General features: G+C 55.1%; 2 protein-coding genes across 5 annotated transcripts in view; one reads left to right on the top strand and one right to left on the bottom strand.

Moving 5' to 3' along the window:
• Positions 1 to 305: 305 nt before the first annotated feature.
• Positions 306 to 5,433, bottom strand: JMJD4 (jumonji domain containing 4). The gene is made up of 6 exons (XM_025454909.3): positions 5,037 to 5,433; positions 4,723 to 4,888; positions 2,759 to 2,884; positions 2,195 to 2,462; positions 1,560 to 1,706; positions 306 to 718 (listed from the first exon to the last, which is right to left on the bottom strand). The coding sequence occupies exons 1-6, from the start codon at positions 5,299 to 5,301 to the stop codon at positions 416 to 418; spliced, it is 1,275 nt and encodes a 424-aa protein (XP_025310694.1). The 5' UTR covers positions 5,302 to 5,433; the 3' UTR covers positions 306 to 415.
• A 55-nt stretch (positions 5,434 to 5,488) lies between these two features.
• Positions 5,489 to 17,996, top strand: part of SNAP47 (synaptosome associated protein 47) — a 45,884-nt gene continuing 33,376 nt past the window's right edge. For 3 of the 4 annotated variants that reach the window (XM_049093451.1, XM_025454910.3, XM_035698525.2), the window contains exons 1-2: positions 5,489 to 5,762; positions 11,730 to 12,264. In XM_049093451.1, the coding sequence (XP_048949408.1) occupies positions 11,780 to 12,264 (485 nt within the window). In that variant the 5' untranslated portion in view covers positions 5,489 to 5,762; positions 11,730 to 11,779. Of the gene's footprint in view, positions 5,763 to 10,015; positions 10,148 to 11,729; positions 12,265 to 17,996 lie in introns of those variants that run through there. The other variant, XM_035698523.1, reaches the window with a different exon arrangement.

Below are 17,996 nucleotides of genomic sequence, written 5' to 3'. Positions count from 1 at the left end.
AGCCTACTGGCTCGGATGCTGGCCTCTGCTCAGAGAAGGCTGGGGGCATCAACTATCCCAGCCACATGCCGCCCCCATTCCGGAGTCCCCAGCACACTCCAGGCCTCTGTGCTGCAAATCTCATTTGGCATTACCTTCCACCCCCCTCACTGGATCCAAGGCACTCTGGCTGAGCCTCATGAAGACAAGAAGCGGAATCTTCTGCACAGGCATCACAGTCCGAGGGATGCCAAAAGACAGGCAGGATAGTACTAGACCTTTAAGAGACACTTGAGACAACAATGGTTCAGCAGGAAGGTGACATGTCCGAGCCCACACAGAAGCACTGAGCTTTATTTCTGGAAGCGACACTAGAACAGACTGCCTGCCTCCCAGGCTGGTGCCTCAGGGTTCCGCCTGATCCAGGCTGCATTCGCTAAAGAGAGGCGGTGGTGACCATGACCTCTTCCAGCTGCTGCAAGAGCTCCTCTGGCTGCAGAGAGAACATGCTAGTGTCCAGTCTCTGGAAGTCGGGGTGGGCCACCACAGATGCCAGCACCTCTGCAATCCGGCTGACATCAAAAGCAGCCTGCTGGCGGCCCAGCCGAGTGTCCTGACTGTCCTCCACTTCACCATAGCCCATCCCTTTGGCCAAGAGGAGGAGCCTCCTTTCAGCGATGATCTTGAGGAAGTGGTAAAATTCTTCAAAATTGATCCCAGAGCAGGATCGCATGATGACCTGGCCAGAGGAGAGCAGAGCATGAGCAGTATCTGCTGACTATGGGTAGGGCCCAGACTGCAAACTATCTTAAGAGTGGTCCATCCCACCTGCACCCCGATGTTTCTAGCAGCAATGTCCACAATAGCCAAACTGTGGAAGGAGCCTCGGTGTCCATCGAATGAATGGATAAAGAAGATGTGGTTTATGTATACAATGGAATATTACTCAGCCATTAGAAATGACAAATACCCACCATTTGCTTCAAAGTGGATGGAACTAGAGGGTATTACGCTGAGTGAAGTAAGTCAATCCTAGAAGGACAAACAGTATATGTTCTCATTCATTTGGGGAATATAAATAATAGTGAAAGGGAATAGAAGGGAAGGGAGAAGAAATGTGTGGGAAATATCAGAAAGGGAGACAGAACATAAAGACCCCTAACTCTGGGAAATGAACTAGGGGTGGTGGAAGGGGAGGAGGGCGGGGGGTGGGGGTGACTGGGTGACGGGCACTGAGGGGGGCACTTGACGGGATGAGCACTGGGTGTTATTCTGTATGTTGGTAAATTGAACACCAATAAAAAATAAATTTATTAAAAAAAATCTGATATAACCACAGTAAATGTACAAAACCAATAAATTAATGGTGATATAATAATAATAAAAAAAAAAAAGAGTGGTCCATCCCTGATGGTGGGGACAGCCCTGGTCCTGCTGAGCTTCCCCCCACTCCCATTGCAGCCCTGATCCTGCTGAGCCTCCCCCTACCCCCCCTGCCCCCCGAGCCCTGGTCCTGCTGAGCCTCCCCTTCTCCCCCCTCCTCCACTGCAGCTCTGGAGAGCCCCTCCAGGCTACCCTACCTGGCAGTGTTGGTGCCAGTCAGGCATCGTGTCCCTCCACTCACTGACCTCCTGCTGCACAGCACGGAGCTCTTGCTGCAGGAAGTGCCACATATTGGCCAAGTTACAACCGTTGACCCAGTTGTGGTTGATGGAAATAGTGTCATCCTGAAAAAGGTGGGGCATGGGTGTCCCCATAAGTCCATACCAGACCATGCCCACCACTGTCCAGAGGTCCTTCCGACTGTCTCCCAGTGGATGCTAGCATGAAGAGGGGGCTGGTGTCTCCTGAGTCCATAGCTGACCCAAAGCAGGGATCCCAGGGGGCTGGTAACTACCCACTGCTGCCCAGGAAGAAATATGGAAGGGAGGGGAAGAAACAGAGGCTGGGACGGGGGCCCTTGCCCATAGCCTGTCCGTCCCATACCCAGGCTCTCCTAGAGGGTAGCTTGTCTGCTGTGGGATCAGGAGGGGGTGGGCCTGGCCCTCTCTCTGGAAAGGCATCTGAGACGTGCCAAGGGTGAGAAGGGCTACCGGGCAGGCCAAGGGGCAGACGACACTCTGGGGTGGGGGTCAGACCAGTGGGGCCCCAGGGCATCTCCCTGACCTGTCTGGGCCACGCTGCAGTCACATGCGGTGGGGTGTGCCCACCCTACCAGGTTGTGGACTTGGTGGTGCCACCCGCTGGGCACAAAGACCATCTCGCCCGCCTCCTGCGTGACCTCCAGGGGTGGGCTGCAGTGCTCGCGCATGGGGTACAGCTGGCTGTCAAGGAGTGCAGGGGAGGTCACATCGTAGGGCAGGCCACCGTGGCAATCGCGCAGGGCTTCTTCCTGCCCCGGAGGGAAGAAGAACCACTTTTTCCTCCCACAAATGTTGACAGACCAGCTGAAGGAGCGGAAGATGTCGGCATGGAACGGTGACCTGTGTGAAACCTCCTGTTGGTGCCTCTTGGCTCAGAGGCGATCTGCTTCTTCAGCACAGGCTGGCCACGGACATGGGCCCCAGGGTCCTACCTCCCCCACTTGAGAACACAAGGGCTCTAAGCAGAGGCTCCAGGGGCAGTGAGTAAGGAGGCTGGGGACTGGAACACCTGGCAGCCTATTCCACGGACTGGGCATCTTAGAGAGGCTCTCCCGGAGTCGACGGGGTAGGGGAGGGTGTGGAGGAGAGGCAGGCAGGGACGAGGCACAGGAAGGAGGGTGGCGCACAAATGGTACCAGGTGCCGGCAGGCCCCATGTAGATGAAGCGGTAGTCATCCACGTCCAGGATGTCCCAGTACTCATTGAGCCAGTCAGATGAGAAGTACATGGGCAGGGTGAACACATCCTCTGCCAAGGAGTCCCTGGATGGAGTGACACAAGGCTCTGGCAGGAGTGCTCACCTCCCCACACCTGTGCCCCCAACACACGGGAGAGCAAGTTTCAGAGCGAGTGAATGACTCTGAGGTGCCTTCTGGAGCCGGTGCCTGCAGTAAGGCTGAGTGGGGCCATCTCAGACCACAGCCACTACAGCCCGTGACCCCACCTAAGCCCCATCCAAAGAACGAACCACAGTCATAAACACATGAGCCAGCTTTGCCGGTGCTGTGACGCAGCTTGGGTGACCCATGCAGGCAGCACCCCATAACCCAATTATTCCAGACCACTCTTGCAACATTCCCAGGATTTCAGCCTCTGGTTGAGCTGGGGCTTTAAGTGCCTCATCTGCATTTTGCTGTTTTCCAGAACCTGTGGCCTCATCTATACTCTCACCCCGCCAGTGCCCTCGAATCTTATCAAGTGGATGCACGACCCGTGGCCCAGGCAGTACGGCCCATGTCCATCCATCGGCCCATGTCCATCCATCGAGGTCCCTCTCCCGTACCCCTCAACTCCCTACTCCTCTGGTCCAAGAGCCTGATCCCCACAACCAAACCAACGGGCCTCCAGACACAGGAGCTCATCAGCCCAAGGGAGAGCATAGCTCTCCCAGTGACATGTTGGAACAGGCTCTGGAGTAGCTCACACATCCTCATGGCCAGAGGTCATGACAGGGGAGATCCCCAAAACACCATGCCGATCTCTCTGTTCCATGCCTTGGTTACACTTCTGCTTATCCTTCAAAACTCCCAGAGCCACCTCTGCCTGCCTGACTCAGCCTTCCTCTGCTGTGTATTCTAGGGTTTCCAGAGAAAATACAGGATACTCAATCAAAACTGACCTTCAAATAAACAGTGGATAAGTTTCAAGGACAACCATGTCCCATGCAAAACCTAAAAGACAGTTACACACAAATACCCACTTCTTGTTTATTGGAAACCCAAAACCACCATGCAGGAGCATCTGGGTCTAGGAGTCCCTATGTGTGCTAGAATAGGAGTCCCTGAGGGCCAAGACCACTGTCCCTTGGCCAGCTCTCCATGCCAAACATGCAGCGTGGCAGGGAGCATCTGTGAGGTGCACTCTTGGATGGATCCAGAGAATCATAAGGAAGTGAACCCAGACTCCCTTTAGCATGCTGAGCCTTAGTTTCCACATCAGAAAAATAAATATTCAATTGTTGGCTCATTTATACAACACGAATTGAGCGTTTACTGTGTGTCCTGTGCCAGCTGGCTGGGGTGGCCAGCACAGCCCTGGGTAGGGGAATGGGCACAAAACCCAAGGACCCCCTCTGAGAGCAGGAATGCAGCCAATGGGTGAGGCTGCATGAGGGTGTGACATGTGTCCCAGAGCCCCCATCATGGGACCCCCTGGCGCGGGAGCAGGGTGAGTAGGTGGGGACCAAGCACAAGAAGGAAAGCTTCCTTAAAGTCAGTGAGTCACTGTTCACTGATGGAGAGTCTCCCCAGGCTGGGTACCGCCTTGCTGAAACAGTGGCTGAAAGAACCTGAGTATGCAAAGCAAGGCTGTGCAGGACGGGCGGCAGCCAGGGTGTGAGAACCGGCCTAAGCTGAGCGGACAAGCGCAGCACCCGACAAGAAGGGTGCCGCTGCCACCGCCAATCAGAGGCCTGGGGTGGCCAGCACAAGTCTGGCACACAGGCCGGGAGAGGTGGTCCCCTCGGCCCACCGGGGCTCCCAGCTGGGGGCCCTGCGATCGGACGCTACGCTGGAGGAGCCAGGACTGCACACCTCCCAGGGGGCAAGCTGGGCGCATCCAAGGCTCAGTGTGAGGTACAGAAGCAGCATCCGGCCTTTACCTGCACAGGTGCCAGTCCTTGAGGTAGAGGCAGCCGCGCGGAGAGGAGTAGCCCCCCTGGATGTAGTCCTTCCAGTAGCTGATGTAGTCGCGGAGGAGCATCTGCTCCTTGGGGTTGGAGTTGTACTCCCGCACCCCGCAGTTGGCCACGGGGACCACCACTTCTCCTGCGGCCAGGGGCAAGGCCGGAGGGTAAGGCCACTGCCCGCGGAGGCGTGAGCCCTACGGACGCACCCCCGCCCCCACCCCGCCCCTCCCGCCCCTCCCCGAGGGGCCACACGCCCCCGCCCAAGCGTCCGCGCGCCCCGCCCCTACCATACTGGCGGAGCAGGTGCTCGAAGTCGGGCTTCCCCGTGGCGGTCACCCAGTGCCTGCGGCTGCCCCAGCCCTCGGTGAACGCGCTGGAGAAGACGCACGGCACGTTGGGCAGCAGGTAGCCCTTGAAAAAGTCGGCGTAGGAGAAGGAGTCAGGCCCCTCGATGAAGTCCACGCGGCCCGGGGACGCGCCCACCCCGCCTGCTGGGCGCCCCCGGAGGCCTCGGAAGTGGCTCTCGGCGAACACGCGTGTCTCCCGGTCCATCCCGCGCGGGGCGGGAGAGCGGCGAGGGCCCCGGCTTCTGGGCCCCCGCGACCCAGCGAGGGGCACGGGCCGGGAACGCGCCACCCGCCTCCCGCCTCCCGCCTCCCGGCTCCCGGCTCCCGGCTCCTTAAGCCGGGCGGGGAAAGGAAGTACTTGCTAAAACTACTTCCGGAGTAGAGGCTAGTGCGGAGACCGGAAGCTCACAGCCTCGGTGCCAGCCGGAGCGAAAGCCGAGCGGCACAGGAGCTCGGAGCCCGCGGTCGGCCCAGCGCGGCCGAGCAGAACCCACCCACCGCGGCCCCAGTTCCGGCCGGAGCAGGGATCCCGGCGCGGCGGGCCCTGGGCGCACGCGCACAGCAGCCCGCGGACCTCTTTCTGCTCGGGCGCGAGAGCGGTCCGCAGCCCTCCGTCAGGCGGCGTCGGGCCCGAGTCTCGCCGCGTTCGCACCTGCGGTGATTCAGGTAAGCGGCTCCCGGAGTCTGTGGCCGTCCCTTGGGTCCGCCCTGCCTACCGCTGCTGCCTCGGGGACAGCCCCTTCTGCTGCCAGCGCGCCCCAGGCTGGGGGAGCTCGTGGGACGTGCGCCGGGCTGACAGCGGGGTCCCGGGGGCAGGGCAAAGGGCGGCGCTTGGAGGGGCTGCCGAGGTGGCGGTGGACGGGGCGGGGGGGGGTGCCGGTGTGGGGCGTGGGCGTGGGCGGGGAGGCTGGAGAGGGGGCTGGGGGGCTGGGGGGGTGCAGAGGAGGTTTTGCGGGGCTTGGAGGCCGGAATACGGTGGAATACGGAGTATCTGAGGGGATGCTGGGGAGCCAGAGGGATGGTAAGGACCCAGAGGGGATGTGGGGGGACCCAAGGGGATGCTGGGGACCTGGAAGAGATGTTTGCGACCTAAGGAGATGATGAGTGGCTGGTGGGGAATAGAGGCCTGAAACGCGAGTTTGGGGGAGCAAAGGTGAGGCTCTGAGGCTGCACTCCAGCAGGATTGGAATGGGGGGGCCTGGGTGGGGGTGACCAGCAAGGGTCTGAGCGCGTAAGAGAAAGTGTCCTGGGAACACAGCCTAACCCCGTTGGGAGGGAAGGAAAGAAGGCGGGCTGCTTACTGTGAGGGCTCTGCAGATGATAGGCACGCAGAGTGGGCAGGCCTTCACACACCTCACACCTGGTAAAGCACTCAGGTCCTTGAGGGAAAAGCAGATGCGCCTGTGTCATCTTGCACCTGGTGAGACACTCCTGACTCAGTTCTGTAGGAATGTGTTAGAGCTCTGAGGTGGCAGTTGGTGACTGTGCCTTGTAAAATATGGATGTGGGCTTACATCATTCCTGAACAAAGGGACCCTCTGAGTGAAAGGGGGGGCAGAGGACGCCCCTTTATTAGACGAGGAAGATACCACTGTGTTTACCTTCGCAGGTGTGATAAGGAAGGCCTGGGGGTGTTGGGACTCTGAGCTTTGCAGGGCTTGAGTGGGACTCTTGCCCCTGAAGAACAGGGTGGACCACGAGGAGGGAGAGGCAGAGAGGAGGGAGGGACCAGGAGAATGAGTTTGGGAGCGTCTGACATCAGGGCGAAGAGGGTCCACGGTGGGAGCTGAGAATGCCAGACAGGGGGGCAGTGGAGCCGCAGGAAAGGCTGCTTCCCAGGCAGAATTCCTCAGGGACCAGCAGGTGCCCATCTAGGAGAACACGACGGCAGTGTGTGGGGAGAGGGACCCCCATAGTCCTCCCTAGATGGGACTTTGAGATACAGTTGTCCTCCCAGGCATTTGTGCATTCGTTCGTATTTTCCACTCCTTTCTCCCCCCATCGTACACACCCCCTCCCGCCTATTTCTTACGTATGGAAACATGTATGTAAGCTTTTGCTGTTTTTAATCTTTTTTAAAAAAAAAATTGAGCCAATACTGTCCACATCTTACCGTGGATTGACTAGATCTTCCTTAATTATTGGGTTTCAGTTGTGCTGAATGCAGATCACCAGGAGGCAGTTAGGAAAAGCTTGGGAAGCAGAGCGTTTATAACTGTCTGAAGATTTAGAAAATGTGGTTTAAAGTTTGCCTCTTGGGAGAAACACGGAATTCAGATAGGTGTCTCCTGGGAAGAATCCTGGATTCTGGCTCCTGAGGCTTGGTCATTGAGACTAAGTTACCTCAGAAACAGGAGGCTTTGGGCCACCAGGTCCACTTGCTCCCCAGAATGGTGGAGGCAGCCAAGCCAGGGTAGGAAATGAGACCCCGTGTTTCGTGCTGTGTCCACACGGTGGCCCTCTGGTTCTAGACGTGTCACCAGCACTGCACAGATGGGGCTGTGGCTCTCAAAGGCGCCTGGAAAGCAGCCCTGGCATTGCCTGGGAACTATGAGAAATGCACATTTTCCGGGCCCCGCTCGGACCTATGGAGTCAGAACATGGAGGCAGAAGGGGGCTTGCACAGTCAGCCCTCAGCAGGAAGGAAGACTGCTCCTTCTCTCCAAGGAGTGAGGAGGTTGGTGTGTGTCATGTGACTCGGCCACAGTGTGGCCCTGAAACACCCCAGCAGCACACTGGCACCTCCCGGGTTGTAAGTGGGAGCTTCTGAGGAGCAGGAGATGGAGGTAATGGAAACGGTGGCTGCCGGCACCAGGAGACACTGCTGCCACTGTTCTGCCTCCAGACCTCCTTGTGTTCAGAAGTCCTTGGAACTTGTGTAAAATGTCGCTGGTTCTGTTACTTTAGAAACTGACTAAAAATAGGGTGTTTATTTGATGCTGAGTCTCACCCAGGGCACAGGCCGGTGCAAGCACTAGGAGACATCCGTGTACAATAGTATGTGGTTCAAAATGCCGGATGCCGCACACTCCATCCACGTGCCGGTTCGTGTCTCCCCTTGAGCATCCCTCAGAGTCCTGCACCAAGATCTTCCCATCCTACTTCAGCTCCATGCCCTAGTTCAGGCCCTAGGTCAGTGCAGGTCGATGTGGGTTCCAGGTTATAATAGGCAAGGACTGAACAAGGCCTCCAGGAATACACCATGGATCAAAGACCCAGGTCAGCACACTTAAGGAAGAAAGCCATCCACGGTGAACACAGTCAGTGTTTCCGTGTGATGTCACTAGGTGGTTCAGTCAGTGAGTGTTTACTGGGTGCCCATGGTGTGCTGGCATTGTGCCCAAGGCACCGTCCTCCTGACGTGTACACTGAGCCTGTCACCATGTAGGAACATGCCCAGGCTCCTGGAGGTTGTGGCAAGTGCTGCGTGGTCAAGGAAGGATCTGCTATGGGAGTGAGGGGGCTCCCCTGGAGCTGGCCATGGGGTGGGGAGGGTGGGAGACCAGAGAAGGAGCCCGCTGTCTCCAGAAGGGCAGCTGTGTCGGACAGGGGTTAGAACACATGTGGGCATTGCATTTGGCCACCTGCAGGCCTGGGGAGGCCTGGGCAGAGCAGCATCAGTAAGCAGTGGGGAGCAGCCTGTCTGGGGGTGGGAGGCCTGGTGGTGGGAGCCGCAGTGGGTGTCTCTTGGAGGAGCGGTAGCCAGAGAGGGCTGTGGCAAGGGGGTGGGGGGGCGGCGCTGGTCTCTTCTAAGATGGAGACCTTAAAGCATCTGTGCAAACTGATGAGAGGGTCAGGACAAGGAGGGCAAATGTGCGGCTGTGAATTCAGTTTTGTGAACAAGGATGGCCACACATAGCCCTCTGTCTCTGCGCTGTCCCTTGCCGCTTCCACTGTCCAGCGGCAGAGCTGCGCCCTGGCAGCAGGGCCCACATGCCCACAACACCTAAGATACCGTCTGGCCTTTGGAAAAATAGTGTGCCCTAGTGTCGGAAGAACGGAGAGGTTGATGTTGCTGGAAGGGGTCGTGATCAAGGGCACAGGACCAGGCGCGGCCTCGTATGCAGTGGGGCCCTGTTTCCCGCAGTGGGTAGTGGGGAACAGAGGGCAGGCAAGGGCAGGCAGGACATCTGGGGACAGGTGTGGCAGGTGAGTCTGCAGCTCAGGGAGAGGGAGGGTGTGGGAATGTTGTTCTTGCTTTGGCTCTCCACTTCACCCTTGTTTACTCCGTCTGTTTAGGAAGACGCCATGGAAATGTGTGGGAGGCAGAGTGCTGTCCACAGCTTTCTCCTGTTGCTTTTTCCTGGAATCCATAGTGAGAAGTTTCATTTCTCCTCCTCTTTGAATCCTAGTGCATTTTAGAGCTGATGTTATCCTTGCCTTTTCGGTTTTTAGTGGTGGGTAAACAGGCCCAGAGGGTGAAGTGACTTTCCACAATGGTAACATATGTGGCAGACTGGGGTCCTCGGACCCTGCCGTGCTCCAAAGTGCCCCGAGGGGCACAGACTCTTGGAGGTAGGGACTCAGCCTCCATGCTGCAGCAGGCCCCCAACCACTCGATGCCCCGACTCTCTCTGCGGGTTGGAGACTTGTGTGGGGGTCAGGTGGCTGAATGGCAGGAGGCTCCCTTCAGCCGGGAGGACCGGGGTCAGGCCATCTTCAGGTGGTGGGGCCCAGGCATCCAGCCTCCGACCTTGGTCTTGAACTGGGAAACACCCAAAACTGAATAGTCGTCCCTGGTTCTGACAGTCTGAATGACTGCCTGTGGCCTGGTGGCCCAACAGCACTGGCAGGTCTCATGCGAGGGACCTTGCAGGTCTGTGCTGTCAGAGGCCCCGGGCTGGCAGCACTCTGTAGTCTGGATTTGCTTCAATGTCAGGTGGGGGGAGAAGTCTGACCAAGACACGTTTGCTTTCCAGTTCCCTCTGTCCAGTGAGAGACATGGTCACAGCGGAAAGGCAGCCACACTGCCCCAGATGGTAGACTTGCACACCGTCCCAGCATGGCCAGAAGACTCCTGTGAGAGCCCACAGGTCATGCCCTGTAGGAAGGTGACTCGGTATTCCATTCCGAAGGTCTGGTGTGTGGGTTTGTGGACTCTTTGCAGAGGCCCCTAAGCTCACACTGTGAGCTGTGAGCTTGCCATCTACTAGGCGCATCGGTAGTGTTGCGATGCATTGCCAACTCTCTAGTCTCTCGGATTCTGTATAATGAGGAAGCTCCATACCATGCAAGCTCTTTTGTGTTTTGCCTAGCTTTTCTTGTTTGATGCCGTCACTAGAGGTCTCGGTCTTTAAAAGTATAACTCTGTGGACAAATTCATAGGGTTTCAGTAGATGCTGAGCTCCAGGAGCCAGGGATGATGTCAGAGTCAAGTCCTGCCTGCCAGCTGCCCCACGTGGCATGTGGGGCCTGGCACCTGTGGCCACGATTCAGAGACTCCCTGAGGCTCTGGCCATGCTGCAAAGGCCCACATTTCTTAGTATTGTAAAAGATAACATCAGCGATTCATTCTCTCATTTTTGTAAGTAGGTTGTGCCGTAACTGCATGTATGCAGCAGGGGATGCGGGAGAGTGGAAGACAGGCCCCAGTATAGGTGGCCCCCTGCCCAGATGTGAGGTGCACAAGGTATTTCCAAGCCTAGTTGTAGCCAATTCCACACCCTGTACTTGTGGTTTGACCTTGTACGAGGTCCTCTTCCTTTCCTAGCTTTGTTGGCTCATCTGGTTAAGTGAGAGGGACAGACATAGTGTTCTATAACGATTGTCTTACTCCGTCATTCCTGGGTTTCCATATTTCATTAACAAATGAAAACTGTAGGAATGCTTGGGTGGCTCAGCAGTTGAGCATCTGCCTTCGACCCAGGGTGTGATCCCAGAGTCTCAGGATCGAGTCCCACATCAGGCTCCCTGCGTGGAGCCTGGTTCTCCCTCTGCCTCTCTCTCTCTGTGTCTCTCATGGATAAATAAATAAAATCTTTTTTAAAAAGTGCAAACTAGATGTGGATGGTATATGTTCACTATGTACAACTGTATAAAACTGAAGGTAGAGCTAGATAATTACGTAGAACTTTATGGAATTTGTGGGCCATGCAAGAAGGGAAAAGCCTTTGTGTAGACTTTCCCTTCATTATTTCCTTTATGATAAAAATTTCAAGAGGAGAATGTTAGTGTAGGAATGTGTGAGGAGGGACTTCCAGGTAGTTCAGCAGTTGGGCGTCTGCCTTTGGCTCAGGCGTGATCCCTGAGTCCCAGGATCGAGTCCCATGTTGGGCTCTCTGCATGGAGTCTGCTTCTCCCTCTGCCTATGTCTCTGCCTCTTTCTCCCTATGTCTCTCATAAATAAATAAATCTTAAAAAAAAAAAAAAAGGAATGTGTGAGGAGTGTGTATTGGTGAGATTGTCACAGCCAAAACAGTGTTCTTGTGAAGGATCCTGGGGTTGCAGTGGCATCGGGCTGTGGGCCCTGGTTTGGGTGACGTGGGCTTCCGTCCTGCATGTCTGGGTGGTAGGAGTCCCCAGTGTGCTCAGCAGCCCAAGCACAGCCTCGCCACCACTGTCCTAGTGTCTGTAGGCCAACTGTGCTGACGCTCATTAGACTCTCCCACCCACTAACTTGTCCCTCTCCTCCAGAGACGGAGTGGCTGACGCCGAGCCGTAGGACAGACCACCTTGGGAGCCAGATGAGCAGAGAGATCTGCGTGCACTCTTGGCCTTGTTCCTACTACTTAGAACCAGAGAAGCGATGGGTTCCTGGAAAGCTTTCATTAACTTCTCGCTCCCTGAGATTTATGACTGATAAAACCGGGGAGACCTTGGTCAGCTTCCCGCTGTCTAGTGTGGTTGAGATAAAGAAGGAAGCTTCTCACTTTGTCTTCAGTTCCATCACCATCCTGGAGAACAGCGGCCTCAAGCACTGGTTCAGCTCCTTGCAGCCCAGTCGGAATGCAGTCTTCAGCATCATTGAGCATTTCTGGAGAGAGTTGCTGCTGTCTCCACCAGAGGCAGCGCTCCCTGTGACCAAGGGGAAGCAGCTGACAGGTCTGATGGCCTGTTCTCAGAAGCGCCTAGAAGAGACAGCCCGAGTCCTCCACCATCAGGGCGAACAGCTGGACAGCATCACCAGAGGCCTGGACAAGATGGAATCGGACCTGGACATGGCTGACAGGTATAGGGAGTGTCTCAGACATACGGGTCATGCTGTGCACGGTTACACCGATTAGGCGTTGGTGGGGGGCACACTGTGTGCCAGGTGCAGAGCTTCAGTTTTATGTGATTAAGGAAGATTACCGCATTTAATCATGTGGGGGAAATGGGCCCAGAGGCTGGTGATTTCTTCAGTGTCATGCATACTAAGTTTGTTATTTTGCGTGGCCATGTAGCCTCAAGGTTTGAGCTGACTCACTTTGGCTCCAGGAGCTGCCACTTTTGCTGCCACACCAGCCACTCCCAATCTTCTACCTCAGAGACCCCCCACTCTTTTGGGGGGATTGGGGTTAGGGACCCCAAGGAGCTTTTGTTTTTGTGTATGATGTGTGCCAATGTTCCTGCATTTTTTGAAAACTAAGAAACTAAGAAAAGATGATTTGTTCGTCTAAGAAATGCAATGATGAACCCATGATCTAGTTATAGAAATAACTGTCAATGAAAAATAGCATTTATAAAGTAGATGTGTTAGTGGGAAGAGTAGCACCTTTAAGATTTCTACACATCCCTTTACAGAAGGGCTTCATAGAAGACTGCCAAGTCCTCCTGCCTGTGTCTACAGTCTGCCTGCCGTGTTATCCTATGTCCTGGGGCCTCTGGGCTCTCCATGTGCCCAAGGGAGAGAGCGCGTGAAAAGCCAGGCAGTACCATGGTGCTTAACCTAAGGAGGGGTGCTTGTGGTGGATGAAGTGGGAGGTCATGAACCCTTTGTGAGCTTTCCTCCTGGGAACACAGTTGGGCAGTTTCTGCCTTTTATGCCACCCCGGGGTCATGGGACCAAGTTGTGGGCAGGAGTGATGTGAGTCACTTCCACGCCTGGTCCCTGAAAGCCTGCCACCCAATCTCCAGTGTTGTCTTCCCCTCACCTGGAAGTGGCACACAGAGAATCCTCCCCTGGACTCGGGGGCCCGGGGCAAAGTACACAGACATGAGTTGGATGGAGTGTGGGTTGCCAGGTGGCACCCCAGAGCAGATCTGACCCCAGCCCTCCACAGGGGTTCTACATCAGCATTGGAATAACAGAAATTCAGGTTTCGGTGATGACATTAATAAGAATTAAAGGAAGGGTACACAGTACCGGCTAGAGGACAGTGAATAAGCATTTTCACACACTGCTATTGGGAATGTCTGTTGGTGTAATCCTTTCGGAGAACAATCTGGCAATTTAGAAATGTTCTTTTAACAAAGGACAGGGGAAGATGAACCTGAGAATAGGAGAAAATGCTTATAACATCCGCCCCTATTCCCACCAAAGGATTCACACCCAACCAGGTAAAGAACTCATATGACAAAATGGGAATAAGCCAATTCGACAGAAAAATGGGCTGTGGCCGTTGATTGGAGAGTAGGATAAGCGTCTGTCGGTGTCCCAGGCAGATAGAAGTAGAAGGCTTTAGGTAATGCGCTGGGCCCCGTGGCTGCGTCCAAAGCTGCTGCCATCCGTCTTCCAAGCCAGTAGGGGTGGGATGTGCACAGGGAGGCCAGGGCACATGCTCTTGTCTTGAAGCAAATGACGCAGGCCCATGACAGGGAGGCTGGCACCCCTGATAGATGAAACAACACTGACGGCCAGTCAGCGTGTGGGTCAGGACAAGAAGTCTCCTGCTGCTGTCATGGATGTGACTTGGCTCGGCCACTGGCAGGACCTAGCCAGGCCAAGGATGTGCAGACCCTGTGACCAAGCCCACTGTGTGGACGAGCTCTGATGGTCATGAACAGCTGTGGTGGCTGCTCCTCAGGGGGCTGGGCAGGTAAGTGGTCCCTACTGACTGTGATGCAGTACACGGATTTTATCAGGCTGACTGGTCATATCCACACAGACCCACCTGGATCCCCCCGAAAGCAACAGGAACAAAACAAAATCAAGTGCGTACTACAGAGCACCACTTATAGGAGCTTTTAAATAGGCAAAGTAGCAGTATAGGAAAATGCAAGGAGCACCCAAGTGTGAAAGCCCAAGCTGGAGGGGTGTGCACGGCCACCACGGACAGCTTCCGCAGACCAGCTGATGGACCCCTGGGCGGGGGGGATCTCCTGCTGGCACAGGTCCTCAAGTGGGTCCCTGTGAGCCTTCGGGTTTGTCTGTGACGTGGGGCTCTTCCCCTCAGTGGTCAACTGTGTTCCTTCTGGAACTCCCATTGTCTGGTTATCAGGCGTCCTGTACTGAGCTTCTCATAGCATTCTCATTTTCCTCTCTCCATGTTTTTTTCTTGTTTCTAAGGTTTTATCTTCCTGCTACCCTTCCATTTTTGTGATATTTTTGATTTCTGATTGATTTATTTTTTATTTTTTTTAATTTTATATATTAAGATTGTATTTATTTATTCATGAGAGACACAGAAAGAGAGGCAGACACACAGGCAGAGGGAGAAGCAGGCTCCATGCAGGGAGCCCAATGTGGGCCTCGACCCCAGGGATCCCCAAAGATTTTTTTTTTAATCTTCCTTTTAGTAGCAGCTGTTGTTTCTCTCTGGGTTGCTGTCCTCTTACCTCTCAGAGTTTGCTGGAAAACCTCCTACAGGGAGGGCCAGGGATGTACCTCCCATTTCCGTGCTCTCAGCTCACCACACCTGCTTCAGCAGAGCAGGAAGTGGTGGCCAGATGGTAGTGGGGCCCAGCAGCACGGGGTTCGTGAGGTCGGCAATCTCACCAAGCTCTCCTTAAATGAACTTTGAGTCTGCTGGGTTGTGAGCCCCAACTTCACGCCAGCTTTTGGAGGTCCCTGATCTTTTTCCCCATAGGGGGTTTGCACTGCAGCCTGGCTTATTTCTTGGCTTGTGCCACTGCGGCCTTACAGCTTACTTTCTTGGTTTTGCAAAGTCTGCCTGGTTTCCAAGTTCTAAAATTTTGTTGCTCCTATCTCTTCTCTTTGTCCCCAGGGAAAATACGTGTGTTTACTTTGCCTTCTCTGATCGCGTGGTTTATACCACGAAGTACGTGTGTGTCTTTGTCATGGCTCCTGGCACAGAGTGCCTAAGGCCCTTGGGGTTTCCCCAAGTGAGGAGAGCGATGGAGGTGTCCTGGTGCTCATAAGGAGCCCCTGAGGGAGTGTGGAGGAGGTGACCTTGGGTGGCCCCTCAGGATGGGGGCAGGTGGCCAGGGGACCCAACCCTGGGAGCAGAGGGTTGGACACTTCAGTCCCCTCCCCCCGCCCCGACCTCTGGGAGGGGAGAGGGGATCAGTCACCAATGCCCAGTGATGTAATCAATCACGCCTTTGTCATGAGGCCCCATGAAAACCTGGGAGGATGGGCTTGGGGAGCTTGGGGCTTGTGAGCACATAGAGACTTGGAGAGAGTGACCTGCCCCGGGGCTGGCCCCGGATCACAGCCTTGGATAATAAGCTGGTAACATGGGACGTTTCTTTGAGATCTGAGCCACTCAAGCAAGTTCAGGGACCCAAGGAGGAGCCGTGGGAGCCTCTGGTCTGTAGCCGGGGGGTCAGTGGGGGCAACCCCTGGACTTGCAGCTGGTGTCTCGGGGAAGAGGGGGAACCTGTGGCGTCTGGTACCGTCCCCAGATGGGCAGGTGGTCAGGAGTGAGTGAAGGGCTTCCTGTAGGGATAAAACCACACACAATTGGAATTGGTCATTTTTAGCCAGTCTTCTGTTTTTCCAAACAGCATATCCTGGAGTATCTTTTTCAGCAGACCAATGTATACTTATTTAGAATAGTATCTGTGTTCAGTTCCTACTGCTATGTTTTGAGGATTAGCTCTGGGCTGTGTTCTCTTTAAGTTATTGCAGTTGTTCAGAGGAGCGCTGGCGCCCTGCAGATGCAGCGGGTAAAATGCCGTCCTCACGCTTGGGCAATGGCCCCGCACCCTAGTGGATGGGAGCCTAGATGCAGGTCAGTGAGCACCTGCTTCCACATGAGTGTGCTGAGCTGGGGCTCTGCCGCTTGCCGAGCTGTGGAGGAGCAGGAGCACAGCAAAGCCCTCCACGGACTGCAGGTCCTGCCATGTTCATCAGAGCTCACCATGAAACAGAAGTGGCAGGGTGCATGTACGGTGTCTGCAGGGGTCATGGGGCTGGTGGCTCCAGACTCCAAGTTGGGTAAAACAGACATATGGCTTCATCTGTCCAATAGATCAAGCTTTGGCCAAGTGGTCTCTTTTGATTTACCATTTGGCTGTTTTCTATACCTGGATCCATGCTTTAATGGGAAATTAGGAAGAGTAATACAAGGCTGCTCTCATATTTGCTGTGACAACCCCCAAACCCCTGCTGTTTGCTTAGGGTTCCCACTGGGAAATGAGGGTAACTGCTAACTAACCTGAAGTATCAGAGCCATTAGTCTTACGTGTTGTGTTGCTTTTCCTGAGAATTTAAATGGTGACCCAGAGAAGCTCCCGTTGAATTGAAGAGAATCAGATCCTTCTACCCCCGATGGCTGCCCTACCACTTCCCTGTGGGGTCGGACACCTCCAGTGCCTAGGAGAGCCCATTGTCTCAGAAGGGCCACCCCTTCACATCTCACTCCATCCTGGTGTCCTTGGGGCCAGCAGCACCTGATGGGGCCAGAAGCGTGGCCTCCCCTGACCCTCCCGCAGAGCCAGCACCTTCAGCCCCTGCTGCCATGGCTTCCATTCTCATGGCTGAGATCTGTTATTCTCCTCTTAGGATTCTTCCCCACCCCAACTCCTCCCCACCCCACCCCACCCCACCCCACCCCTCCCTTGCCTCCCGGCAGCCCAGCCAGTAACCAGGTCACAGCACTCCATCTGAAAACCTCTGTGCTCTCCTTCCCCACAGTCCCAGGTTGGAAACACAGGGTGTCCTCGGTGCTCTTCAGGAAGAGGGATCCTCCCTGTCTCCACATACCTCCTCTCTGCTCTCCCTCCTCCTCCTCTCTCTCTCCCTCCTCCTCTCTCACCTTTCTCCTCTCTCTCTCTCCCTCCTCCACTCTCTCCCTCTTCTTTCTCTCTCCCTCCTCCTTTCTTTCTCCTCCTCTCTCTCCCTCTTCCTCTCACCTTCCTACTCTTTATCTCCCTCCTTCTCTCTCCCTCCTCCTCTTTCTCCCACTCCTTCTCTCTCCCCCTTCTCCACACGTGTGTGTGCATGCGTGTCATATGTGTGGATGTTATTTATGTTTGCTGTATAGATGATATGTCTCTGGAGGACCCTGATAAATATGGAATCTGGTACTAGGTCTAATGGGTGTTTTCTGAACATATTCTGTAGTTTCTGGGATTTCTAACCTGAATAGATTTAAAGGTGCTGCTGACTCTTATTTCCAGTGGTGTAGAGGGAACTACTGCATGGCCTTTGGCTCTAGACATGCCTGAATGCCACCATGGGACACCCCTACTCACTTTAAAAGGTAAGGTTCTGAGTGACCATTTCTCCATAGTAACGAGACTTGCTCACTGCTCCTAACTCCCCTGCACAAAGTAGGAGAGGGAACGGATGAGTTCAGGGTGCCCCATAAATGTCCTGACCATTTCTGTCTCTACTCTGAAAGAAACCCTGAGCTCCTGTTTGCAGGGCCAGGATCTCTGAACATGAGATCTAGAGTGTCATCTTTGAGCGCATGGATCACATGCAGGAGGCATGCAGCCCTGTGGAAGTACCACATGATGCTCCCAGTAAACACAGACAGAAGTCTGCAGGACTTGTGTGGGAATAGCTATCACAGGAGGGGGCAGCAGGGAACAGGACCGAACAGGGGACAGGACCAAACGAATGGGAGAGAT

The sequence above is a fragment of the Canis lupus genome, chromosome 14, assembly GCF_003254725.2.
Source record: "Canis lupus dingo isolate Sandy chromosome 14, ASM325472v2, whole genome shotgun sequence".
NCBI classification, from domain to species: domain Eukaryota; kingdom Metazoa; phylum Chordata; class Mammalia; order Carnivora; family Canidae; genus Canis; species Canis lupus.
Note: the sequence above shows the minus strand (reverse complement) of the source record. Positions and strands in the feature narration are given on the sequence as shown.

Coding starts and splice junctions, on each gene's coding strand:
- JMJD4 (XM_025454909.3), bottom strand. CDS start 5,301: ATGGACCGGGAGACACGCGTGTTCGCCGAGAGCCACTTCCGAGGCCTC. Junction 2,885..4,722: donor AAGGACTGGCACCTGTGCAG/GTAAAGGCCGGA, acceptor CACTCCATCCAG/GGACTCCTTGGCAGAGGATG. Junction 1,707..2,194: donor ACCACCAAGTCCACAACCTG/GTAGGGTGGGCA, acceptor CACCTTTTTCAG/GATGACACTATTTCCATCAA.